The sequence below is a fragment of the Denticeps clupeoides genome, chromosome 17 (genome assembly GCF_900700375.1).
Source record: "Denticeps clupeoides chromosome 17, fDenClu1.1, whole genome shotgun sequence".
NCBI classification, from domain to species: domain Eukaryota; kingdom Metazoa; phylum Chordata; class Actinopteri; order Clupeiformes; family Denticipitidae; genus Denticeps; species Denticeps clupeoides.
The window spans coordinates 2,617,175-2,644,414 of record NC_041723.1 but is presented as its reverse complement, the minus strand read 5'-3'; the positions used below and the strand labels follow the sequence as shown (position 1 = coordinate 2,644,414).

At 48.9% G+C, this 27,240-nt stretch overlaps 5 protein-coding genes across 5 annotated transcripts in view; 2 read left to right on the top strand and 3 right to left on the bottom strand.

The window, feature by feature from the left end:
* The window catches only part of LOC114766810 (protein brambleberry-like), a 480,412-nt gene that overhangs the window by 28,250 nt on the left and 424,922 nt on the right, over positions 1 to 27,240 (top strand). The window lies entirely within an intron of this gene.
* Positions 673 to 1,758, top strand: chtf8 (CTF8, chromosome transmission fidelity factor 8 homolog (S. cerevisiae)). The gene is made up of 3 exons (XM_028958097.1): positions 673 to 766; positions 839 to 953; positions 1,399 to 1,758. The coding sequence occupies exons 1-3, from the start codon at positions 741 to 743 to the stop codon at positions 1,630 to 1,632; spliced, it is 375 nt and encodes a 124-aa protein (XP_028813930.1). The 5' UTR covers positions 673 to 740; the 3' UTR covers positions 1,633 to 1,758.
* On the bottom strand, positions 3,765 to 9,307 carry has3 (hyaluronan synthase 3). The gene is made up of 4 exons (XM_028958067.1): positions 9,196 to 9,307; positions 6,091 to 6,705; positions 4,900 to 5,001; positions 3,765 to 4,694 (listed from the first exon to the last, which is right to left on the bottom strand). Exons 2-4 carry the CDS (start codon positions 6,703 to 6,705, stop codon positions 3,765 to 3,767), a joined length of 1,647 nt encoding a protein of 548 aa, XP_028813900.1. The 5' UTR covers positions 9,196 to 9,307.
* Positions 10,407 to 23,973, bottom strand: tango6 (transport and golgi organization 6 homolog (Drosophila)). The gene is made up of 18 exons (XM_028958041.1): positions 23,905 to 23,973; positions 21,870 to 22,531; positions 21,157 to 21,273; positions 20,880 to 21,027; positions 20,669 to 20,775; positions 20,005 to 20,161; positions 19,686 to 19,738; positions 19,484 to 19,596; positions 18,652 to 18,828; positions 18,425 to 18,551; positions 18,051 to 18,254; positions 17,837 to 17,971; positions 16,076 to 16,609; positions 15,167 to 15,224; positions 14,864 to 15,010; positions 12,440 to 12,591; positions 11,696 to 11,809; positions 10,407 to 11,280 (listed from the first exon to the last, which is right to left on the bottom strand). Exons 1-18 carry the CDS (start codon positions 23,954 to 23,956, stop codon positions 11,104 to 11,106), a joined length of 3,234 nt encoding a protein of 1,077 aa, XP_028813874.1. The 5' UTR covers positions 23,957 to 23,973; the 3' UTR covers positions 10,407 to 11,103.
* Positions 25,572 to 26,269, bottom strand: il17c (interleukin 17c). The gene is made up of 3 exons (XM_028958763.1): positions 26,243 to 26,269; positions 25,916 to 26,109; positions 25,572 to 25,800 (listed from the first exon to the last, which is right to left on the bottom strand). The coding sequence occupies exons 1-3, from the start codon at positions 26,267 to 26,269 to the stop codon at positions 25,572 to 25,574; spliced, it is 450 nt and encodes a 149-aa protein (XP_028814596.1).

Here is a 27,240-nt window from a genome sequence, read left to right as displayed (position 1 = left end):
ACAAACCGGCAGATATGGGAAGCGGTTTTTATGGCCTTGGTTCGTTTCAAATGTCAGACATGCAAAACAATGCACATACAAACAACACAAAAAGGCCAGCAATGTTCACTGGAAGACCCCGGCGATCCACTCATACATTTATATATACTTTATTTTAATATGATTATTTACCCCATTTATTTATGAATAACTTCGTAATGTCATAACATAGAAGATGACAAAATAAAATCTTACTTATGAAATGTTATACCTTGACACGTTAATATTTCCGCAGCGTGGGTGAATGACTATGGAACCCCGTCCAAACATGACGGCGGCACTGACGTCTGCTGAGAGGCTGAATGCGACAATTAGTGTATATATATCTATGAATGAGACGTCTAGTGTTTATACATCTATGGCGTCAACTAACCGGAATCAGCTGATCGGTGGAAACGCGGTTGCCAAGTCTCCAGGTAATAAAAGAGATTACAACTAGTTCTTACATAGATTCAGAGCATTTATTGGCTTGTTTTTGGGTCACTAGTGTTCGGGCTGCCAACCCATATTCAATTAAATTAAGAAGTAATTAATTAATATATTTATTCTAAACAGCTCGTGGTTTTGTTTTTTCTTCCCACAAACCGATTGGTTTTTCTTTTGTCCCGTGATCTGGCAACCTGCGCTGAACTCTGTTGGCGGGAAACTGTTGTTTACGCGGGGAGAGCGCCGCTCGCTTCCAGAACCGGATCGAAGACGAGATGGTCCAAATCCTCGTCACCTCGAGGTAAGAACCCGTGTGCCCGTAATTGTGACCAGCGGAGGAGAAGTAGTATATTTCCTGCGTTGCCCTTTCCAGCGAGGCCGGCGAGACTCCGGAGTGGCTTCTCCTGGAGCTGCAGGGCGAGGTGGTGTCCAGACACAACTCCGGCCTGGCTGGAAGCCTCATGGGGGACCTGCACTACACCAAGGAGGTGGCGGCTGGCCGCAGTAATTCTATGTATTTGCATGTTTACGCGGGGGCTGTTTTTATGATTGTGATTTATGATTTACCAAATAGGAAAACTCCTTCCCTTAACTCCTGGTGGACAATTTAATTTAACAACCGTCTGAGAAATCTTGTTTGACTGTCCATTTTTTATTTATAAGGGCTGACGTTTGAATACTAAGTGAGAACTTGTAAGCTGTTAGCTGTAGTTTAAAATATGCTAAACCACACTGAGACTAAAAATAGTGCCACGCCCTGGAACCATACAGAATCTATATAAGCTTAATTTGTAATGCAGGGTCACTCTAAATAGTCCTGACCGCCATCTGTCTCATGGTAATTTTTTTTTTTTTTTTTTTTTTAATGAATTTCAGGTCATATTAAAGTTAGGAAAGTCATTATGTGTGTGTGTGTTTTGGATGTGACCTCAGGGCGTCCCTGTGCTCATTGTTGGACACCACATCCTGTATGGCAAGCAGGTGAGACTGGAGAAGCCGTTCGCTGTCCTGAAGAAGCACTCCAGTCTCTTGCAGGCAGAGGAGAATCCCATGGAAACTGACCAAAGCGCACCCACGTCCTACTCTGTCTCCGCCCTCATTAAGAAGAAACTGATCTTTAAGACACGCCCAAAGCCCATCATCACCAACGTTCCCAAGAAAGTGTAAACCGGGACCACCAGGACCATCGCGTTCCTGAAGAAATTTTTGAAGACCAGATAATGGTTCAGATCATATTTATTGTTTCTTACCTATATGTCTAATGGCTGCAAAAATAAACAGTTTGAATTGAAACGCATGTGGAAAACCATGGAAATCTCTCCATCTATGGCATGATAGAACATGTGCATTTCGTTCCCAGCATCCGGGCTGCACGTCCAGCTTTTTTCTGCACTTTCTGGTCATTCCAAGGAAAAATGTGTCTGTGTCGAGTAAGCAGATGTTCTGATAGATTTAATGTAAGATAATAAAAGTTTATGAGCCACTGTTCTGAGTGGCATCTGCTAAATGACCAATACGTTTTTGTACAGAAACGCAACGTAATTGCTTTACTAAAACTGATCGCACCTTTTAAGGTCAGAACTGAACCACGCAGGACTTAGTATTTAAGCACATTTGCATCAGGGAACATCTCTGTGGGCAGCATGTCAGAACCAGTGAAGGAACCTCACATCAGAAGGTTGCCGGTTCGAATCCTGAGCTGCCAAGGTGCCACTGAGAAAAGCACCGTCCCCACACACTGCTCACCAAGGGTGATGGGTTAAAAGCAGAGGACACATTTCCTTGTGTCACCGTCTGCTGTGCTGCAGTGTTTCACAATGACGATCACTTCGCTTGGCTTTTGTGCCGGATCAAGAAGTGAATATGAAAACGAGTTGAAATTAAAGTAATGCTGATGTTGTGAATCAGAGGTTTTGGTCTGAATGGGTCTCTCGAAAGCACCAGTGTTTTATAGATGCCCCCAGAAACTCTGAGCAGCTCCATATGTTGGTTGGAGCCGCTGGTCTAGCTCCTCACATCGTTTCACAAGTTTCAGTGAAAGCCCTACATGACTCATGGGGACGCCAGAAATAAAAACGGACACAGGCTTCAGTGTTCCAGGTGTGTGTGTGTGTGTGTGTGTGTGTGTGTCTCTCCTTGCATCTACGAAACTCAAGAGAATCCACCCATTTGGCTTAAAGAAGCTGATTCATTCAGAGGTGCACTAAATCTGCCCCCTAAGCCACACACACACCTCACTGGCCTGGTGAACAGAGACTGTGTGTGTGTGTGTGTGTGTGTGTGTGTGTACCACCTAAAAGTGCTGTAATGTTACATTAAGGCCCCATTTAACACACAGGTTTCCAGGAAGCCAGATGATGATGTCTGCAGTGAAAGCAGAAAAGCTTCACTCATGAACTGAAGCACTAGTCTGCATACGGGCACTGGCTGTGGTCAAGCTGACCATCGGGAGATGGTTTTAGGGAAGTGTGGGGAACAGCTCGCCGACTGCAGTGCCGTCTCTGGTCAGCAGTAGAAAAGGCCGCAAAAACATCTCCGCAAGATCCCAACCTGCTGCTCTATCTGAAAGGTAGGGGCTGCGCGGGATCTGTGTTGCCGGTCCCGTGGTCTTTGGATCTGCTGAGCGTGATGGGACGTGTGGAAACTGAAAGCCTCCGTCCTGTCCTCGAGACTCGAGCTGCAGGCACCGGTCACGTTCTGTCCAGCTGATTAGAAAGCGTGAAACGTGGCGAACGCTGTGTGACACGTCAAGACCGTTGTTCTCTGCAGCATTTCACATTTTGCTCTTCTACGTAGAAAAGTGCACAACAAAATAGTTAGTTGTATTTAAATGTATCTTAAAATATTAGACTTCTCTGGCATAAATAATACATTATCAAATAAAAACAGCCTAAAAACGGAACATTCTTTGGTTGTCCGATTGATTTTTTGAATGTTATGTTAAAAACGTCCTACACTCAGCACCAAAGTAAAGCCTTCAGGACTGATTAGATCCAGTTCTGGTGAACCGGTCACGTAGGTCAAGAGGTTCTACCCCTTCCCCACTGTGTTTGTGTGTCACTTGGTCCATGTTCCAGACCTACTTGAGCCAGGTCCAGAGGGACAGTGATGGTAGTAGTTCCTGGTTTCCGGCCCAGGATGCACCATACCACTGGACGGGCCACATTTAGCACCATGACCACCGTGGAGACGTTCCACGCCTCCGTGGAAGGTAGCACCAAAGTTGACCAGAGGCCTGAGACCAGGCCCTGGTCCAGCTTGTAGCAGCACCTTTCGGGAGGTGGACCAGGCCACACCCCTTAAACCTCAGCATATGCCAGGTGGTATTGCTCTTCTCTCTTATTACACCGCTTGGCCACGATGGCCAGGTAGAGGACGAGGAGGATGAGCCAGTAGCAGGCGTAAAGGATCCCTCCAGCAATCAGCAGCGCCTTCTCCATCTCGCTGAAGGGTTCCTGTGTCTCGCAGTAGATGGTGTAGGCCACGCCGCCCAGCAAGACGGTGGCCCACACCGTCACCGGCACGGCCCCGATCAAGTTCACCACAATCTTGCGCCGGCCGGACGTGCCCCAGCCGGCCTTGTTTATTGTGAACAGGGCGAAGATTTTGGCAGGCAACAGGCTGGACATGTAGAGCAGCGAGTAGAGCGACATGAAGATCATGACCAGGTTCCCGCGCAGGAAGCAGGCATAGGTGGCCTTCACCATGCCCACTAACTGCACCGTCAGCAGGAAGAGCAGGATGTTCCAGAGCCGCCCGCGGTAGAACAGGTGGATGACCGTGGCCACCAGGAAGAAGGGGAAGAAGCCGGTCACCACTGACTCGTAGGTCATCCACAGGCTGTGCTTGTGGAACCAGAGGGCATTGTAGAGCCACTCGCGGAAGTAGGACTTGCTCCAGCGCGTCTGCTGGTTTAGCCAGCGCAGATAGCGCGTGGGCGTCTCTGTCTGGCACTGCGAGCGCGCTGTGAATTTGGTTTTGAAACCGAAGCTCAGCACTCGGTTGGTGAGGTGGCGGTCGTCGCCGAAGCTGCACTTGCTGCCCATGAAGGTCTGGTGGTACCAGGGCTCCAGGAAACGTTGTAGGAGGGTATTGCGGTACATGCCCAGGGGTCCACTGATGCACTGGACGCAGCCAAAGTAGGACTGGCAGGCGCGCTCCACGTTGAACGCCATCCAGTAACGCACGCTGCTCAGGAAGGAGATCCAAGAGTCGTATTTGTTCAGAATCTGCAGAGAGTTAAAGAGAACCAAGCTCATAATGTGCTTTTAGGGGAACCCAGGGGCCTCCAGAACCAGAAAATGAAGCAGTTGGCAGCGATGGCTGACATTCATAAAGACCCTCGGGGTACATGGGCTTATCTAGGATCTGCTCTGCTCTTTAAGTCCAAATGGCTAATACAGGTCTCACACATAGAGGGAAAAAAAACCTCACCTGTACGTCTCCTCCCACTCCACCCACTCGTGGGTCGTCCTCAAGTATCTTCACCATCTCGATGGTGCAGGCAGGGTCCAGAACAGTGTCAGAGTCACACACCTACACACACAGGTGCTGATATGAATAAAGGAATAAAAGGACTGTATACAGAAACACACACACACACCTAATGCTGACCTCAGAAACCTAAATAACAAGAACACACACATATTTCAGACTAATGAGGACGTAGTGTAAAAAGAGTATTTCATGTAGATTTGTAAAAGTTCCTGGGACTTTCCAAATGCTAAACCTAACCTAACTCTAAAACTATAGGAACACACATATACACAGATGTTCTATTAATGGAGACCTACATATGTCATCATGTGACATCTTCTGAAACTTTTTTCCTAAATCTAAAGAATGTTAAGAACCTCTTTTGCCTTGTTAAGCTTCCAACATTAAATTAGCATTTTTGTCTTTAGGGGGACCAGAAACCTGTCCATAATTTTACATTTAATTTCCAGTCCTTGTGAGGACATTTTGTGTAGGGGTGGTAGTAGCCTAGTGGGTAACACACTCGCCTATGAACCAGAAGACCCGGGTTCAAATCCCACTTACTACCATTGTGTCCCTGAGCAAGACACTTAACCCTGAGTGTCTCCAGGGAGACTGTCCCTGTAAATACTGATTGTAAGTCGCTCTGGATAAGGGCGTCTGAAAAATGCTGTAAATGTAAATGTAAATGTGTAACACACGAGCACACACAGATCCCAGAGCTCAGCACCGTGAGAAAGAGCCTCCTCGGCGGTGGTTCTACAATCTGTGTGCAGAACATTCTGGAAATGAACAGGGCTACTGATTGGCTGGCAGATGTTCCAGGCTTTCCTTTCTACAGGTGCCAGTCAGGTGGGATGGAGCAATGAGAGGCTGCTGACAGCACAGAGGTCAGACGTGGGGTCATGCACAGCTCCACCCTCAACAAGGACACTACATGGAGCTGATGTTTCTAAATCCTTATCTTGAACATGGACAACGTTTTGAAATGTAGCTGTGTGCGTGCGTCCCGCTTCAGGTTCCAACAAATGTGGTTGTAAAATAGAACATCCATCATGTGACAGAATAAGACTGAAAATGAAAAGAAATAAAAACAAGAAGCTTGAAAAAGAGCACAAGGCCGGGGGAGGGTGAGAAAGCCACACCCACCTGCACATAGTCCACCGTGTCTCCCAGTGCTTTGAAGGCCGTGTACATCACCTCTCGCTTTCCTCCCCACTCCTGCATGATGCAGGAGCTGCGGCAGCCGCGCACCACCCGGGCGACCCGCGCCGCCTCTTCCATGTGCCCCGCCCGTCCGGCCCCGCTGTGGTAGTTTCCCTTCCACACCATGCTGCCCGTGTGTTCCGCCCCGCCCATCACCTCGTGGAAGATGTCCATCATGTAGGCGTCCTCGGGCCTGTTGCCATCCACCACCAGCACCACCTTCAGACCGGGGAAGGAGATGCGGCGCACGCTGCGCAGGCACTTGCGGAGGTAGTCGGGGTCCTCCTGGTAGGCCGCGATGCAGAGGGCCACGGAGCGCCGCAGGTGCTGCGGCCGGGCGGGGCTGTGCATGCGCCGGTGCTCCAGGAAGGCAAAGAGGCTCTGCAGCAGCAGGTGCAGCGACAGGATGGCCCCGTACAGGCCGAAGGAGAGGTAATGCTGCTCCGTGTGGATGAACTGGTAACCGGTGACGTAGGCCAGCAGGATGGCGAACAGGACCACCGCGGCGAAGAGGGTGGTGATGAAGATCCGCACAGCAGTGCTGCAGCGAGAGGGCATCTGTGGTAGAGAACCAGAGGGACCAACGATGAGAGGAGACGGAAGAACAGAATTTCTGTCTCCATGTCAACTGGCTTTTTTTACGTTACTATAAATGTAAAAGTTTTGCAGTAACGACTCTTTAAGATTAAGACTTCCTAGTGCAGTGGGGCAGTGAGCCTAGCGGCTAACACACTCGCCTGAGACCCAGGTTCAAACCCCACTTACTACCATTGTGTCCCTGAGCAAGACACTTAACCCTGAGTCTCCAGGGGGGGACTGTCCCTGTAACTACTGACTGTAAGTCGCTCTGGATAAGGGCGTCTGGTAAATGCCGTAAATGTAAAATGTAAATGGCCTAGTGGAGAAATGGAAGGTTGTGGTTTCGTCTCCAGAACTGGCAAGGTCCCCACACCGTGCTCCCATGGCTGCCCACTGCTCAACAAGGGTGATGCGTTAAATGCAGAGGTGTCACCGTGTTTCACGATGACAATCACCGTACTTTCACTTCACTACTACCGGTAGCAGCCTAGTGTGTAACGCGCTCGCCTATGAACCAGAAGACCCAGGTTCAAACCCCACTTGCTACCATTGTGTCCCTGAGTTTTTCCACGGGGACTGTCCCCGTAACTGTCCCCGTAACCACACAAAAGAAAGAAAAGTTCTTAGTTATTGTAGCTTGGAATTATTAATAGCTCGGAAACAGGTTTCTTGGTCACTCATCAGAATGACCTCATTTGTGCCTTCAGTCTCACACAAGGTGAACCCACAATATCAGGCTCTGAACAAACTTGTCGGTCCGTGCAGCTCAAGTCACAGTCAAGGCCATTTTCGTGCATTCTTTGCAACTGAAATTTTACACCTTAATCCGGATTTATGGCATTAAATTTGAAAAAAATGTAAACGACGACATTTAGAACAAGGCTATTTAGGATCTCCTCCTCGCTCTGGCTCCTCCTCCAGGTTAATGACTTTAATCAAAGGCTTTGGCCGACACTCCAGAGCGGCAGTGGGGAACAATCCCCCTTTCATTCATTAAATGAACCCCCCCAGCCCCTCCCTCCGGGGCTAAAGAAACACACTCGTCATTCACGGGCATCATCAGATCATTGCAGCAACTCTCTTCTGCCCAGATGCACGCTACCGAGGACGCTACTGCCCGCAGGAAGCCAGCCGCGTGCCACGTCCTCGGCTAATGAGAGTTCTGCACGGTGCCTCATCAGTCTGTCTGTCAGCAGCGTCTTCTTGGCCCACATCACAGGACCGTCTGATCCGACGGCCAACAAAAGGCACTACGGGGGGGAGGTGAAGAGCGTCCTGCGGGGACCTGGGGGACAGAGAGGAGCGTCGGACCCCAATTACAGGGGAGAAGGAGAGGAGAAGAAAGGGACGCATCAGTGATGAGGGAACGGTGTCCCGGACAACAGAGATGGAAGGAGAAACATAGTCACATTAGGCACGTGAGGCAGACCGTCCCTTTTGGAAACCACAGCAGAACGTGGAAAGGGTTTTAAAGAGTGAAGAAGAGTCACCAGCAATGGCTGAGGGTGAAAGGTGACCTGAGATGACCGGCGGGTCTTCAGGTGAGGGACGAGGGGACAGGACCCTGTGTTACTGATGCTGTTACTGATACGAAATGCAGGTGAGCAGACAGGTGGAGGGTGAAGACGTGTGACCTGTCGTACAGAACAACTCGAGCCAGAACAACTCGAACGGAAGGCGTAGTCCATCAGAACCAGAAAACGAGGCAGACAGACAGTCCAGAGCCAACCGTATGAGTTCTGTAGGTTCTCTACACAACAAAAAATGTAGAGACGATCTGAAGTCCACATCCAGCCCTATGGCCTCAGATCGTCCCAGTAGGCATACTGAGACGCATCAATGCAGCTTTACAGTGCAGGTCACATGACTGATTCTGAACCACACTCTTTTAAAGGATAGTTTGGGGACCATAAATCAAAACGTCTCACCCCTTCCACACGGAACACGAACCACAGAAATGTAAAAATGCGGATTAAACACAAACACATGAGCAGCGCCTTCGCTCTGCGCGCTCCACTGCTGTCACGGAAGAATCGAACCGGGGCGGAAGTTGAAGGTGAAGCCGGACCCCCCGTGGGCGCCGGGCGTGGCGATGAACGCTTTTCGCCTGCGAAATTCTGGGGCTTTTCCTGCCTGCAACACCCCTGCCCACCCTGAACAGCGGAGGCTCAAACGTCAACCACAGACACTGGAAAAAAAACGCACACACGCTTACACACACTGAAACACACTCTGGAAAACTCTTCTGAGACTTGTGAGCAGATTTGAATCCTGTTTCCGAATGAAAGCTACAGTTTGAGAGCTTTTACAGATTTCACACACACACACACACACACACACACACACACACACACACACACACACACACACAGTTGTGGAGTCCAGTAAGTTTTTCAAGTGTTTCTTTTTCCTTCTGACCCACATCACACACACTGAGCACCAGCAGGATGCTGTCTTCCCCCCCTTTACCTTCTAAAGGCAGTGGGCACCGTGGCACCGTGTCCCCCGTCTCTGGACCAGCCCGGCGTCTCCACCGCTCCTCTCCTCTCCTCACTCGGTCTGCAGCACAGCTCCGTCCTTGTTCAGCCGCGTCCACACACTACATCTTTATTCCAGGAGATCCTCGTCCAAAAAACGCAGTCCCTCCCCCTCATCCCCACCCCGTCCTGGAGCACCGAGGCCTCCCGGCCGCCACAGACAGCGGTGGCAGTGTTCAGCCCGGCTGCCGGCCACTGGATCGGGGCTCCATGGCGACACCCGGCTCCGGTCCTGGGTGACCCGAGGTGCCGGTGGATCTGTGCGTCTCTCCTCCTCCTCCTCCTCCTCTCTCTCTCTCTCTCTCTCCCTCCCTCTCTCATTCCATCCCCTCTTCCCTCTCCCTCCTCCACCTGCACCACCTCACCTTCCCCGTCCCGGCGCTGCAGTGCAGCCTGAGACCCACAAGCAGCCGGCCAATCGACAGCGGCGGAGTCCATGCTCAATAAGTCCTTTATGGGCTTATTTATTTACCCGCCCCTCCTCTCTTCCTCCTCCTCCTCCTCCAGGTCTGAGACAGACGGAGAACCAGAGAGAGACGGACTGCAGCAAACTCCGACATAATCAATTCAAGTGTTTCTCACACACACGCGGGTGTACCTCTATGCGGCGTACGCCATGTAACAGCTCTGAGTGTGCGAGTGTGCGAGTGTGTGTGTCAGCGTCACAGGATCCTCAACGCTGCAGGAACGTCCTTGGCCACCCACCAGAGGAGACTCGGCGCTTCTCCGTCAGACGGCGAGCCTCTGCAGGCCCCCCGAGAGCCGCATTTTCCTTTACTGCTATTAATCAGCATGACCTTTTAATAGGTCACGGGGGGTCATTTCAGGTGTACACACTCGTTATAGAAGGTGTGTGTGTGTGTATGAGTTATCCTCACTGGGATTTAGGCTGCTACTTACACACGGACGTATCACGAAAGAAAATCCAAATCCAATATTTTCCTCTTTTAAATGGTAACCAAACGTCTTCTTTTGGTTTTCATGAATTAATTCATAAACTTTCATGTGATCGTGTATGTGATGTACCTTACACATAAAGTAAAAGTTCATTTATACAGACAATACTTGAATGGGTTTGAAGATTGAACTTTATTAATGAAAGGACCAAATGCCATTTTTAATCATATTCTAATTTTTTGAGATGTACTTTAAAAAACGGCCCTCACACATGAACACACTTCATAAACCAACATAATTCATGTCACCACATGATCAATATGGCTGTTTGATCATGAATATGGATGAGGAACACGGGCGCTCTATTATTCATCATCCGGAGGACGGGTATGTCTGGGTGCTCGCCGTGTTCCAGATTCACAGATTCCAGCTCCTGACCCTGTTCTCCGCTCGGAACACAGCGATGCCGCTCTGCCGGGTCTCAAGCGGGCCACGTAAACTCAGAAATAGTAATGCTTTTATTTCCCATCCTTGTTTATTCCATGATTTTCATAACTAAACCAGCAAACATAAGATTGAGAGGACAAATACAGAGCTTCAGATCTTCACCGTACGATGAAGAAAGTCACCAACTGAGCATCACGTTTTACTGTAAAATATGATCTAAAAACAAGACTCCACGTCAGACTAAAACATTTTATTGTATATACAGAGAGAAGCCCCTCCCACACACCCGAAGAACACTCCTGAGGTGACAGGAGCCTCTTGACCCCATTCCACCACTGGGTCGGTTCCCACTGAACACCAAGGAGCAGCTGTTCCAACGCAGGAAGGGGCGGAGCTCCACGCCGCCAGCTGTTCGCACTCGGGGGTGTTTAACAGCGCCGCGGTTTCCCAGGAAGTTCTCGGTCCAGCTGTAGTGTAGGCTGCCACTGGTCACAGGTCACGGCAGCACCACAATCTTCTTCTGCAGTTTCTGCTCGGGGAACATGAACCTCCTCATGACCTCGTCCAGCTCCCCCAGGGCCAGTTGGGCGTGGAGCACCGCCACCTCGTCCCGGTCGGCGCGAGCGACGAGCTTCAGAGCGCGGTACAGGTCCAGCAGCACGTCGCCTAGAACCTGCAGAGGTCACAGACAGGGTCAAAGCCTAATAAATCAAATACAAATACTTTATTTATCGTGATTATTGTTAGAATCCTCTTGGAGCTGCATTGACGTCCGTGTGTGTGTGTGTGTGTCTGTCTGTAACAGTGAATGATAGGCCAGAAAAACAGTGATGCGCCATGTCATTAAACGCAAAACAGCTGTAGTGACCCAAATGACAGGGACTCCCGGTCACATGGTCTCACGGGAAAGGCACAAATGCACGCCCCTCTCCGACTGGCCTCAGCGAAAATGCAGCTATACGGAAACACAGCAGCCAATCAGACAGCAGCTCACTCGAGGTTTAAAAGAAAAAAAAAAAGACCGTAATGTATGTATGTGTGTGTGTGTGTGTGTGTATGTGTGTGTGTGGTGTGTGCGTGCACATTACCTCGGTGGTTTTGTCACTGAGCCCCCTCAGCAGCAGTGTGATGACGTGAACAGCTGCTCTGCGCACTTCAGCCTCCTTCTCAGTCTTGATCAGTGACGTAAGACACACACTCAACTCAACACACACAAACACACACACACCATTAGAGATCTGCAGTGCTGCATTGTAGTCTGGTGCATTGGTATTAAACCCTCCCAACACTTCACAACCACGCCACCTTTTCACACACTTCATCCAAAGAGTTGCATGCTGTGTGTGTGTGTGTGTGTGTATATACAGACACACACACTGACGGAGCTGCTTGCTCATCAGTGTGTGCCTGTCACACCAAAAGCACATTAAAAGTAAAAAAAAAAAAAAAAAAAAACCCTGTACATGTGTATACACACACACACACACACACACACACACACACACACACACACACAGTTCCTGCACAGTCAGGCCATGTCTCCAGTTGACTGACAGGTGAGTGATAAGAGCGATGTGTGGCCGACCGCCCCCTCCCACCCCGGTAAAAACCCTGACCTCAGCGAAAGGAGAAGTGCTGACCAGCAGAACGTCTGGAGACGTGACCCACCCCACCCTACCGCCTATGACCTCTGACCTCCAGGTGCTCTACTGCAGCAGAGAGGATCTGAACCCAGCCAATCAGATCACAGTATAGACTCCTCTCGCTCATGCTGCATAATTACCCAAGATACACCAGCAGCGGCTACCTTCAGCACCTCCACCGTGTCTCACCTCCTGTGCCAGTGGTCCCAGGCTGAAGTTGAGACGCTGGCACAGCTCGCCCAGGTTGGACAGGGAGCTGGTCCTCACGCTGCTGTCCTTGTCTCGGACCGCCCTCAGGAAAACGCCAATCAGCGGGCGGCCATAATGGGGGGCCAGGTCACCTGACCAGAGTGGAGAGACCAGGATGAGGAGACTGTGACACTGACGGCACAGGCTTAGACAAGGTTCACTTAAACAGCTTTTCTTCCTCTGACTGGTGGCACTGTCTGGGTGGTGCGTTGCCATGGCAATTGCCGACTCATCATGCCCAAACAAGGGGGTATGGGGTGGGAGGCGGGAGCAGCTGAGTCTGCACATTACACAGATCACACGGAGACCCCTGTCCCCACCCGCCCAGACCAGAGAAGAGCACTTCAAACCAGTGCCAGCATGCATGTATGTGTGAAATGAAAGTAAAGGTGAAGTGATTGTCATTGTGAAACACTGCGGCACAGCACACGGTGACACAGTGAAACGTGTCCTCTGTATTTAACCATCGCCCTTGGTGAGCAGTGGTGACACCATGATTACGGCGAAGCTTCCTTAACCGCTAGGCCACCACTGCTCCACAGACTGTGTGTGTGTGTGTGTGTGTGTGTGAGAAAGAGAGAGACTAGGGCTGAACGATTTTAAGAATCGCATGGGTGCATGCGTCCTTGCCGTCTGCCAAGAAGAAGCGCAAAGACGTTTGTTTTATTGCCTGAACCTTGTTTACATTTACATTTACAGCATTTACCAGACGCCCTTATCCAGAGCAACTTACAACCAGTAGTTACAGGGACAGTCCCCCCCCTGGAGACACTCAGGGTAGAGTGTCTTGCTCAGGGACACAATAGTACTAAGTGGGATTTGAACCGGCAACCTTCTGATTAAGGGGCCGCTTCCTTAACCGCTAGGTCACCACTGCCCCCCCCCAAAAAAATCAGGGGAGAGCATGAACGCAGACCCCCAGAAATTATGCAGTCGAGATTCTCAGATTTGGGGAATTCGCAGGGGTCAGCACAGCCGAAGTGGGGGGAAAAAAAAAAAAAAAAAAAAAGAGTGATTGTCACATGTGATACACAGCAGCACAGCACACGGTGCACACAGTGAAATTTGTCCTCTGCATTTAACCATCACCCTGAGTGAGAAGTGGGCAGCCATGACAGGCGCCCTGGGAGCAGTGTGTGGAAGGTGAACCGCCTTCTTGATCACGGTATCTCCCCTGCCAGGTAAGCATGCGCTCAGGTGCTGCAGCTGAGGTGGGGTTTCGACGGTTTTGTCGATTTGGACGGAACGTTGATAGCAGTGCACCGTGGCGCGTGAATGGCCGCTGTGTCCGGAGTGTTTGCCGACTGGAGACGCACTAAGAGCCTCTTCTGTCTGTCCTGGCAAGAACCGCCGCCACTGGCTGCAACCTTTACAGCCGACGGGGGAGGGGCAATGGTCAGAAGAAGATCACAGTTGAACCGCAAATCTGGCAAACGGGTCGGGAGCGGCCAGTGCAAACGGGCCAAGGTCCCAAAATGAAGCCTCCCTCTCCCAGATCCGGCTGCGCTGTGGTTTAGAAGAGTCACTCTTCAAACAAGACAGGAAGTGAGAAATTGGTGAAGAGAGAGTCCGCACCAGACCAGAGGCCCGCCAACAAAGACCAATCACCATCACCCCCCCGTACAAAAAACAGCATTTCTGATCAATTAAAAAAAAAAAAAAGAAACGTAACACCAATTTTGGACTGTCCCGATTAACAATGGATCGCGATGCAGACTGGTCCAAGCTCCTGTGGTCCCGTTCATTTCATTTTGTATGACATCAAAGTAGTAATGTTTGGTATGTGTAATGTCCCCGTCTCATTTACGAGTGGTTACCAACATTTACCCGGGCGTGGCGGAAGAGAGGTGCTGCAAGCGTAATGAATAGAGAGCGAGATGGATCAACCTGAAAACCATCTGGTTCAGATGTCCATGGCGTCAGGTGAGCGCGGACTGAACACGGTCCGCTTTTCCAAAGGCACTTTCGCACCAATCTCTGCACGCGCCGCGGGGCTCAGCGCAGGAAGATATGCGTGGTTTTCTAGACTCCCAGTACGACGATAATGGACACTCAGGGACTGTTAAGACCAGCTTTTCCTCCATTCCCGCGTTATGTGTGTGTGCGTGTGTTCCTGCTTTGATTATAGTTTCAACTTTGACTGTGGTGCGAGAACAAGGTCGCCAAGTGCCACACCGTGCAGTGTGAAATTCCGACCAGGAGCAGCGCTGTACTCAGATCAGGCCGCCACAGTCACTACTTTTTAATGAGAATGTTTATACCGCAGCCACAAAAAAAAAAAAAAAAAAAAAAACTTGGCCATTTATTACGGAAATAAACAGTACAGCCGTCTGTGAAGATCACAAAAGACCCAAGAGGACTCACCCATGGCCCTGCTGGACCTCATCAGCACCTCGCCAATTTTTAGCCTCGTCTCCAGCGAGCTCTCGTGATGAGGCGGCCCGGCCTCATACTCTACCAGGAGCCTCTGCAGGATCTTCTCTGGAAAGGCATCTGCCAACACAGCCAGACCTGAAGAGAACATCAACAGATCAGTGCCAAGTGCAGATGATGGTCCGAATGAGAAGAACAGACACTGACTGGAGAAAAATGCACATCATTACAAACATCTTACTGCATTAGAACTGCAGATGTACTGTAGGCATGCGCCCACACACACACATTTACCCTGGATTGCAGAGAGATAGACAAATGTGTCCTCGTGTTCCAGGTTCTCCAGGAAGATCTGGTGTGGAAACAGAGATGTTGTTGTAAAGTAAAAGATGATGGCTGGTGCTGATTGAACATAACATGACTCCATTACAACATGTCGAATAGGAAACATAACAGAACAGAACTGAGATGCCACAGCAGGTTCTTTCCCAGAATGCAAATGACAGTCTAGAGCCAGAGGTCAGGTCTGAGGTTGTTGTGACTGTATGCTTGTCTCTATAGGGGTTGGCAGTGTTAGAATTATGAAAGGTACAATAGAACACAGTTGGGATAGGGGGGTTATTATAGAGAATATTTAATGAAGGGGACTGCGCCCCCAGGGACAAACCCTGACCATCCATTAAACATGAAACACACACACACACACACACAGATAGCAGAGGCAGAATCTGTGCCCCGGAGGGGATCCTGACCATGAAAGAAGACGTAAAAGCCCAGGAGGCTACAGAGTTGAGCTCAGACTGTGTCTGGCTCCGCCCCTTCGGTGGGGACACCCCCCCCACACCCACACACTAGTGATGTGTCGGCCGTGAACCAAACTGCTCTTGGAGCCAGCTCTTTGACGTGGACAATGTCACACGGGACTGTCAACTACACAATGCATGTCTGTGATTATGGTGCAAAAAAAATAAATCCAAAAAAAAAAATAATATATATATTTGACCTTTTTCTCAAATTGAGATGGTACCATGTTATATGCCGTATAATGAATAAACATTTTATATAATGTTATTAATTCAGTTCAGTTTTTGGTAATAAATTAATTTAAGCGCGGAATTCCCATGACTAACATACACCATGTTTGATGGTATTTTAAACTGTAGCACTTCTGCATATAATAAATGGTGCCACACACCCACCCACCATCAGCACTTTCTCTTGGGCATCCAGAGCCTCCTTCTGGCCGCGTTGTAGAGCGCAAGTCAGGGTTCTCAGTGCCACACCTCGCGTGGGCACATCGGGGTCACAGGCCTCCAGCAGACACTCAGAGACGGTCTGGCAGGGTTCGTGCCGTCCCGGTGCGCCCCGCTCCGCAGGGTGGTGCCCGTCAGGCGTCTCCTCTGTGGGTTTGGGCTGAGAGGAGGCTCCAGTAATGGGACTCACTTCAGTGATCAGCGGTTTCTTTGTTGTATTTGTGTGTGTTGCAGATGCTGGGGGCGTGTCCGTGCGAGTGTGTGCTGAGAGTGCCTTCATCAGATCATCTCTTCGCCCTCCTGTACGGTGGGCGCTGCGTTGACCAGCATGGTTGACCGTGTCGGGCCTGTAGGCTCCACGGGTGGCGATGGTCGCTCGCAGATCTGAGGCCAGTTCCTGTATGACAACCTCTGGGTGTTGCTGGGAAATCTGCTGCAGATGAGGGAGTACCTTAGACAGGGCGGAGTACTCCTCTGGACTCAGCTGCGACAGAAAGGAGGGACAGAAAAATCCTCTCAGAGTGTTTGAATTAAAATAACGTTGCCGTGGTCATGTGTGTGACGTCCACTGACAGAGCGTAGAGAACAGAGGGAAACGGGGGAGATTGACACTGCACTACACCTGGGTGTGTCACGTATTGACAAATGGGTGTTTAAATAGTCCAGAATGAGGAAGTGGGGTGTTTTCGAGCGGTCAGTGATGCCTGTAGGCTCCTTCCCTTTTTAAACTTTGTTCCTAAAAACACAATTTAACCGCACAAACGCTTCCTAGCGGTTAAGGAAGCGGTCCCGTAATAAGAAGGTTGCCGGTTCGAATCCCGATCCGCCATGGTGCCACTGAGCATGTCATGGCTGCCCACTGCTCACTCAGGGTGATGGGTTAAATAAAGAGGACAAATTTCACTGTGTGCTGCTGTGTTTCACATGCAACAAACACTTCACTTTAATTTAAGTTAACTTTAGTTAACACCAGATTCTGGGTGTCAGAAACAATTACAACACAAAGGGATGGGCGGGTAGTTAGTTCCCTCACTCCAACATACAGATAACTCGAGATATCAGGGGTGGTGGTAGCCTAGTGGGTAACACCCTGACCTATAAACCAGAAGACCACAACGTCCCAGGTTCAAACCCCACTTACTCCCATCGTGTCCCTGAGCAAGACACTTAACCCTGAGTGTCTGCAGGTGGACTGTCCCTGTAACTATTCTAAGTCGCATTGCATAAGGACGACTTTATCCAGTTAAATGGCATTATTGCAAATGACTGTTTAATTCTTCAAATTCTGAAGACTCAATGCTCTTATACTTCACCAGGAAAATACAATACATTAAAAAACAGATTAGCTCTAAACTATTTAACAATTATAATCCATAGAAATGTAATATAGGCTCAGATAACATGACCTGAAGTAAGAGACTTTAAAAGTAGATTCATGTTAAAAGAGTGAAAGTACTGTTACGTGCCGCTTCAATCCACCCCATCCTCATTTTTGCAGTGCAGATTTAAAAGATTGAACATTCTCTCTTTTCAACCTTCTATTTATGTAATGGCTCATCTTCAATAGACTCATGGCTTTCAGGCTTTGATTCCCAGGTGAAAATCCTAATTTTCCATTTCTGAAGAACTGAAAATGGTTCAAGAGCTGCAAAAAAAAGAAAAGGTAAAAAAGGAACAGATCGATGCTGCTCAGATGGGTGTGTTGAAATACCTGTGTGGGTGCAGACAGCATGGTGGCCACCAGGCCCATCCCCATACGGAGGGTCTCTGCCTCCACTGGCCCCTCGCATCCCTTCTCCAAACACACACACGCGCGCTGCAGCATGGCGGCGATGAACTCCATCGCCTGAATTCAGAACAGTCAGATTTTCCCAGAATGCAGTGCAACTTGAAAAAGCCCTGCCTGCATCTGCACACACTCTGACCTGAGCAGGTCGACGCAGGAGCAGCGTGTGTGGCAGCACCTCACACAAGACTGCCAGCACTTGTAGGAGGGCCAGTCTCCGCCCACGGCCCATCGCTCGACCAATCAGCTGCTGCTCCAGTTCAAGCAGGGTCATAGTGGATGTGTCTACTTCCGGCTCGTCTCCTTCCTCCTCCTCCTCTTCCACAGCCCAGCTGGTCAGGCCCTGCAGGAAGTGCCACCCAAACTCACATTATATTATGCTCCAAATTCATATTACAACATTATAAAACATGTATTCATCCACTTTCTCAACTATTAACCTTTAATTACTTCATAATCCGCACCCAGGTACTTCCTGTCAATTTAACATGTTTTATTTCTTTTGCGCAGCACCTGCAGCAGCTCCAGGAAAAAGTCCCCAGGAAGGTCACAGTTCTTCATTTCTAACAGCAGCTCCGCCAGACACTGGACCCTCCACTGGTCACCACACACCTTCTCATACAGCAGCTCGTCCTCATCGCTGAGAAGTCATAAAAAAAACAAAAAAAAACAACAGTTGTTGAAAAAAACTATCAATCGGTGTATAATGCACTGGTGAGGTCATGCTGAGAGGCAATCACCTGATTGGCTCTCTGGGTGAGAGTTTGGCTCCTCCCTCACTCCCAGGTGAAAACTGCCACCCTGGGGCGACTCCGACCACATCCCCGTCCAGGGCACACAGCTGCCGGAGAACAGAGATGGCTGGCGAAGTGTCCAGCTGACTCAGGTACCAGAGCAAGACTTCCTGACAGGGGGCGCTGTGGGGCAGACATTTACAGCATTTATCCAGGGCGACTTACAATCAGTAGTTACAGGGACGGTCCCCCTGGAGACACTCAGGGTTAAGCTCCTACCACCCCCTACCATCCCAATTCATGTCACCAGATGGCAACAAGGCATTTATTTAGTTGGATAAAGCATTTTTCAGGGTTCCCACTCTAAGCCACACTTCAAACTCCTGACTTTTCCATGACTTTCCTGGACCAAAAAACAGAATTTCCATGACCTCCTGTATAAAGGAATGGCCAATATAACATTTGGGTGCTGAGCAGAAAAGGGCATTTAAAGTGGTTACAGAATTAAAAACTGTAGTATTGGCAGCTTGGCAGGTTGAAACAAACAAAAAAAACTCCTCTACATGAATTCTGGGTGATCCACTACTTAAATTCTTAATTTCCCAGCCAAACAGGTTTTGGCTACTGCAGTAAACACAAAATTCCCTGATAATTCCCTGACATTCCAGAAATTGCCTGACCTGCGGGATCCATGTTTCTTCTAATAATAATGCGGGATGAGCAAGCATGTAGGAACAGTAACAGGATTGGTGCTGAAAAACACACACACACACACACACACACACACACACACACACACACACACACACACATACACACACACACACACACAACTGACCGTAGATGAGAGGCGTTCTTCTTGGTAAAACAGAACAAGGTGAAAAGAGCAGGAACAACATCCCCCAGAATCCTCAGCAGCACTTCACTTGGGCTGTTCCCCACCACACACACCTAAGAGGTGACCACAAAAGTAAATAAATAAAATAAATCATAGTAACATAACACTGCTCAGTGGGCGGTTGACTCACAACTCGACTCACTTTGTACACGTCGTCCACACAGCGGCTCAGCTCCAGCTCCTCTACTGATTCACCTGGGAAGAGAGCAAAAATTCAGCAAGACACTTAACCCTGAGTGTCTCCAGGGGGACTGTCCCGGTCACTACTGGTTGTAAGTCTGGATAAGGGCGTGTGACAAACGCCGCAAAATGCAAATATTAATCTACACGCAGCTCTAACACACAGACTATGAATGCAGTATGCACATGCAGCAGAAATCCATGTCTACACAAGAAAAGCATGCAGAATCTCCACACACACACACACACACACACACACACACACACACACACACACACACCTAGCGCACAGCGGCGGAGAGGAGCGAGGAGCGGCGTCAGCAGGAGGCGCTGGGTGAACTCAGGCCTCTCCTGCAGCATGGTGAGCGCCGCCCTGGTGGCGACTCTCTGGAACTGCAGTGCGGTCAGCTTGTCTTTGAAATGAAGCAGCTGAAGCACCTGCTCACAGAAACACAGGGTTGCCAGTTGGCTGGAGTCGGATTTTTTTTTTATTGAGACAGCGCCTCCTTACACATGAATGCACTTATTTGTCTAAATTCTCATTTGTCACTCTTTTCCACATTTTATTAATTAGTTTTGTAATGCAATAGTACAAAAAGTTTCTTCTGCCTTTAACAATCACCCTTAGTGGGCAGCCATGAAAGGGGGGACCTTGTTGGCGCCTTTGCATTAATCAGGATTTAAATCAGCAACCCCTCGGTTCCTAGTCCATTTCCTTACCCATCCGGCCACCACTTCAACACCACAGATATTTGAACTAATCAACTTTCTTCGTGGAACTGATGTAATGGATAAAAACATTTTCCAAAAATCAACAATAAGAAGAGAACAACGAGAACATACTTTTGATCTGAGATTTGTGAGATGGAGATAATCTAAAAAAAATAAAAAATCTTTGCTGTCCACATACATATCACATAAAATGAAAATGTACAGGCTCAGTACCTGAGGGCACACCTGGCTGTAGTAATCCTCTGCAGAGATCGCTTGCTGAGGGCACGTCACCAGGATACGTGCCACAGCGTCACATTTCTGCCAGTCAGAGTCGCCCCCTGCGGACCAGAGTGGAAGCCGCACGTTAGACTGAACGTGCACGCACACTGAAAACGGTCCGACATGCAAAATCAAGTTACTTCATGACACATAGTTCACATACCAGCAGACCCCTCCAGGACGGCCCTCACCACAGACTGGACCCCGTTGGACTGCATTAGCCTCTCTGACAGCAACTGACCACACAGACGCCGGAGCCATGCAGGGGCCTGAGCCAGAAGGGTCTGTTCAGCATGGACGGCCGAACGGGCCTGTAGGGAAACGTGACAGACAGATCCGGATCTGGCTACTAATAAAAAGCAATCCATGAAAATTCCATGAGGTGCGAGACACTGTCAGATGAGCGTGCAAATTGAGAAGATTCTGAAGTGGGACTGTACCTGCTTTGGGCCACCTTGAAGAAGCAGCAGCTCTCTGATGACAATTGGCTGGTAGACTTTTCCCAGCAGGCCTTGCAGCGACCTCCTGCAGCTGTCCCTTTCCTCCACACTGAGCTCCTGGGTATAGGAGAGGACAACAATATCAACAAACACAAATACATTTTAAATATTTCAACTTTACGTGCAAAATATTTGTGTGTCTGCTTTTGTGTATACTTAAGTGCTGCAGTGATCATGATAAAAACACCTTTATTGCTGTTGCAATAACAATGTCACAGTGGGCAGTGGTGGCCTAGCGGTTCAGAAGGTTGCCGGTTTGAATCCCAAGCTGCCAAGGTGACACTAAGCAAAGCACTTCCCCACACACTGCTCATGGCTGCCCACTGCTCACCAAGGGTGATGGTTAAAAGCAGAGGACACATTTTGTTGTGTCACCGTATGTTGTGCTGTAGTGTATCGCAATGACAATCGCTTCACATTCACTTATCACAAGTACCAGCAAAAAAAGCTGACCATCAATTTAACTGTACATATACACGAACATCACATTACAAGGGGGTAGATGGGTCGGGAAGAACAGAGAAATTACATGGAGAGAGAGGAGGAGAATAATAATAATAATATACTCTCTCTCTCTTTTTTTTTTGTTTTTTGCACCTTGGACCAAACGGAGCACTATTTTCAGCATGTTTAAAAGAATAAATATTACTCACGTTTGCTTGGTCTGTGCTGCCAGCCTGCGGCCTGAGAGGCTGGTACCCCAGCTGGCAGAGCGCCGCCATGATGTCCCCCAGGTGCCGCGTGAAGATGAGCGTGCTGAGGGCAGGGAGCTCGCTCAGTTCCAGTAGTGTCATGGTGGTGATCAGGAGCCTCCGGCTGGCGGCAGGGGGAACGTCCCGCCGCACTGCAGCCTCCACCGTCGCCCCGAAGGCGGACCGACGCCTCAGGGCCAGCCCCACGCCAGGCGCCAGGTACGGGCAGAGGCCCAGGGTCACCATGAACTGCAGCCCAGCTCCAAACGTCTTCTGCTGGGCCACACTGAGCACATCTGGAGGCAGGGGAGGGGCAGCTTCAGCGGTGCGGCGGTTCCCTGCTGCAGGGCTCGCCTGGCTGAAGGACTCTGTTAGCCTGCCGAGGTGACGTGCCAGGCTGAGCACCAGGGCGAGGCCCTCCTGCACGAAGTCCCATGTCACATCCTCAGAGTCACCACAGGGCCACGGGACCTGAGCACGGACATCCTGCAGCAGGCCGAGAGCTTCCTGTTCCCCCGGGCCGCCAGCAGCACGCAGGTGAGCACGAAGCTCGGCCTGATTGGCCCTAAGAGCAGTCAGCAGCGCCTCCTGCTGGGAAGGCTGGGTACCACTGGCGGGAGCTTCTGAAGAGGCAGAATAAAATTTTAAATTACATTACAATTAAAATAAATTCTTCCCATACAAAATTTATAAAAAGGAATGAATACAGGTAACTTAAGGCTTACTACTGTGGAGCTTCTGAAGAGGTGGAATTAAAAAAAATTCCAATACAAAAAACATTTAAATAACATTTAAATAAAAAAACAAATAAAATAAATAAACAAAAAGAATGAATACAGGTAACTTTACAGCTTCTACTGTGGAGCTTCAGAAGATGCAGAATAATATTATATAAAATTAGACTTTAAAAAATTCCAATACAATATTTACAAAAAGAAATGAATACAGGTAAGTTAACGGCTTTCTACTGTGGAGCTTCTAATGCAGACCTGCTTCCACCCCTACTACATGATTCTAAATATTTCACCTTTTTGCTGCCTCATTTGCAAGCTTCACCACAAGCAAGGAATTGACACAGTTTAATCATAGCACTGCAAATAATGAAAGAAAACTGACTGGGTGTTACAGTGTAATTTATGCACGAGTTTCATCCCCTCGTCTTTATCGCAGCAGATTCACCGCAACCTTTCCAGCAATCTTTGGAAGCGAAGAAGAAGTTACAAGCGACAACAAACAATAGTTTAAACCTTTGCGGCTAAACAATGTTTTCTTCCACATACAGTACAGGCCAGAAGTCTGGACACACCTTCTCATTCAATGTGTTTACTTTATTTTCATGACCATTTACGTTGGTAGATTCTCACTGAAGGCATCAAAACTATGAATGAACACATGTGGAGTTCTGTACTTAACAAAAAGTGGAGACCTGACCTCCACAGTCACCGGACCTGAACCCAATCCAGATGGTTTGGGGTGAGCTGGACCCCAACAAGTGCTAAACACCTCTGGGAACTCCTTCAAGACTGTTGGAGAAGCATTTCGTGTGACGACCTCTTGAAGCTCATCGAGAGAAAGCCAAGAGTGTGCAAAGCAGTAATCAGAGCAAATAAACTAGAATATAAAACATGTTTTCACTTATTTCACCTTTTTTTTGTTAAGTACAGAACTCCACATGTTCATTCATAGTTTTGATGCCTTCAGTGAGAATCTACCATCGTAAATGGTCATGAAAATAAAGAAAACACATTGAATGAGAAGTTGTGTCCAAACTTTTGGCCTGTACTGTACATTTACTAATACGCTACAATTCTTTGTACGAGATTGTTGGTGTTATATTTCCACCTTTTATACCCGCTGCACTGCAACAGCCTCTCACGTCAGGATGGAATTATTTCCCAAAATTAAAGTGATAGAAGAATCTAGACACAACCGAGTAGGAGACGAACCGAGCCACCTTTTAACGAGACGACCACCGATTCCATGTCCTCCCGCTCACCTGTGAGTGGTTTTGTTAGGATGCCCAGGAAGCCCAGCAGCGCCTCGGACATTTCTCCAGAGAGAAGTGTGGCGGTGCGCGCGTCGCGTCGTGATGACGTCACCGGAACGACGCTCGCGTTGTTGCGAAGTTCCCGATAGTTCCCGAAGTTTCCCGAGCACTATTGCCAAGTTCGTTTTTTGTACACGCCATATTAATTATGAAAAAAAAAGTCCAAACAAAAACAAAACGTAGTTATGAAACACACGAGTCTCGGTTAAATGCAAACTGGATCCAACGGGTGGCTTGAAAATTGTTGCACAATTATGTTGATTGTTTTGGTAATGGAGACACATTCTAAACACGTTATGACCAGAGGCTCTTCATAAACTACACCTCTGGTTAACACGACATCATATGAAGAGAGACATTTAAGATTAATATAAATCACCGAATTAAATGTAAAGTACTACTTCATTCTGAAATTAAAATTGACCCCTCCTATTTAATGAAAATCGTTTATTTTGTTGGGTGGTAGTAGTGGTAGCCTATGGTAGCCTTTGCACCAGAAGACCCAGGTTCAAACCCCACTTACTACCATCGTGTCCCTGAGCAAGACACTTAACCCTGAGTGTCTCCAGGGTGGGACTGTCCCTGTAACTACTGACTGTAAGTCACTCTGGATAAGGGCTGCTGGTAAATGCCGTAAATGTAAAAATGTAAAATGGTTTTAATATATCATCACCACCACCAACATGTCAGGAAGCAGGAATGTGCGGATCGATCCTAAATACCGACACTATCGATACAACGTTACTATCGGCATTGGATCGATACTAGCACAACGGTATGGATATTATGGCTCTTCCATTTCTGTACCAGCCGGGAGAAACCGCGCTCCTCACTCATCAACGGGGCCCAGTGACGTCACAGAAACGGGAAGGGCCCATCTTGCATGCCCCGCCCCCCAGAAGACAAGCACCCACAGAAGCAACCAGCCCCCGCACAATCACATTTAGTTACATTTACATTTACATTTAAGGCATTTGACAGACGCCTTTATCCAGAGCGACTTACAACGTGCTTCCATGCTACCATCGATGAAGTGATCAGTTCTGGTTCACTAGGACCCCCAACTATAAATACAATCTTTTTATTCACTCTGTTGTAGTTTACATACATAAGTTAGACAATAAGAAGGTTACAAGTTCATCTAAATATTCTCTAAATAGAATATAATAATAAATAAATATATTCTTTAGTTTGTGTATAAAGTGTCAGTATCGGATCGGTATCGCCGATTTCGAAAAGGAAAAACCAGCGTCATCGCAGAACCCTAGTAGCTGTGCGTCCAGTGCCAAATAACTTCATTCCTTCAGACCAAAATAATAAAACAAACTACATTCTTTATTTCATTCACCAAGAAGAAAAACTCCATAAGCATTTGTTACAAAATAATCGCAACAAACGGAGCGTGAATAAATACTCCATAATAAATTACAATAAATAACATAAATAGTGCCACAAGGCATGAGCGGGTAAGTCATAAGTGAACATTATGATACTCGATATTCATGTAAAACATGACCGTAATCTCTCGCCGCGCAGTGTTATTACCGCGACAATAAAGGGCGCGTTTTAAAACAAACACAACCGGGCGCAGCCTGACCGCTGCGGGGCTCCTGTCCTCAGAACAGCGCCGGCACCACGCAGGTGCAGGCGACCGCCACCTCGATCTCCCGCGCCGCGTACGTGAGCCCGCCCCCGCCGCATGGCTCCGCCCACAGGACCAGCATGGTGCGCCGCACCGGCACCGAGTTGTAGCCGGTGTCGTGCTCGCCGTGGATGATGCAGCCGTCGCAGAGGCACTCGGCCACCACGATGCGCTCGGGACGCCGGGCGCTGTTGTAGTCCACCCTGAGGAGGAAGGTTCGTGCGACGTCATCATCATCATCATCATCATTATTTATTATTATTATTTATTTATTTATTTTTTAAATCATTGTCGCCATCGATTTGCCGGCGGCGGTACCTGTAGCGCCAGGGCGACAGGGCGCGGTTGTTGCGATGCTGGCCGGCCGGCGACGGCGCGAAGTCGCCGCAGGAGCGCGCCGGCGACGCCTCGATCTCCCGCACCAGCTGCGGCGGCGGCTCACGCAGGTGGCGGTGCAGCCGCCTCCACTGGCGGCACCGGCGGGCGTCGCTGGCCACGCCCCAGGCGGCGAGGAGGAGGAGCAGCAGCAGCTATAATATCATCATAATAATAATCATCATCATCATAATAATAATAATAATAATAAAACTAACATTACCACAATAATCATCATTATCAGAGTTCACGACCCCCCCGAGGACCCACCTTCATGTGGCGGTGGCTCCAGCACATGTTCCCAGGCGGTCAGCAGCAGCGAAGCGTCCCCGCTTGTCGCCGCGACGTCGCGCTTTATACTGTCGCGGACGGGAAAACCCGCGAAATGAGGAAACTGGGAGATATTTGGTTCCAGCTTCCTCTTACATGATGGGATGATGATGAAGGAGGAGGATCCCGAGCGCGGTTTTCGAACAATTTAAGGGTCAAGACCCTGATCGGAAAAAAAAAAACTACGTGAAATGAATGAAAAAAGTACGCAGACACTATAAAACAGAACAAAAAGACCTTTTTAAGGGGTTACACAAACAAAAAAAGAACTTGTGTTCTTCGTGCTGCAGGCAATTGTTCCTTCAAGATAACATTTGAGAGAAATCTGTGGCCCAGAAGATGCTGTGCAGCAGCAGAGTGACGTGTTCCATCTCAGTCGGAACTTGCCCGTTTCAGGGCACCTGACCCCTGTCTGAGAGGTCAGAGGTCAACGCCAGAGAACACTCAAGGCAGATAATGAGCCCCGCCCACCCGGGAAGAGACCCAGAACCCTCGCACCAGGAGCACAATTTGAGGTTCTGGCAACCTTGAAGATGTCCCGGAGTACAAATCAGTCACAGATACGAGTTTCAGCGGAACGTAACCTGCAGGATAAAGTCCTGGTTAAACGAGGCATTGCTGTTCACTTCACCAGTCCCTCACCAGGAGGAAGTCCCTCAGGTCACACGGTGGCACAAGGCCACTCCTGCAAGGCCAGTAAGGGACAAAAGGAAAGGAGGGGTGAGTTCAAAAAGGCTCTCCCTGCGGGCTTTCTGCAGCCGTGTAAACACTGGGCCGGAGAATCCCGGCTGATGGATGGACTCGCGGCGTGAATTCCACATCCAAGCAACGACAGCCACACACACACACACACACACACACACACACACAAAGAAACCAGGAGCTTTTCATTATTCCTGCATTTCTGGACCACTGAATGAAACAGAAGTTATTTTATT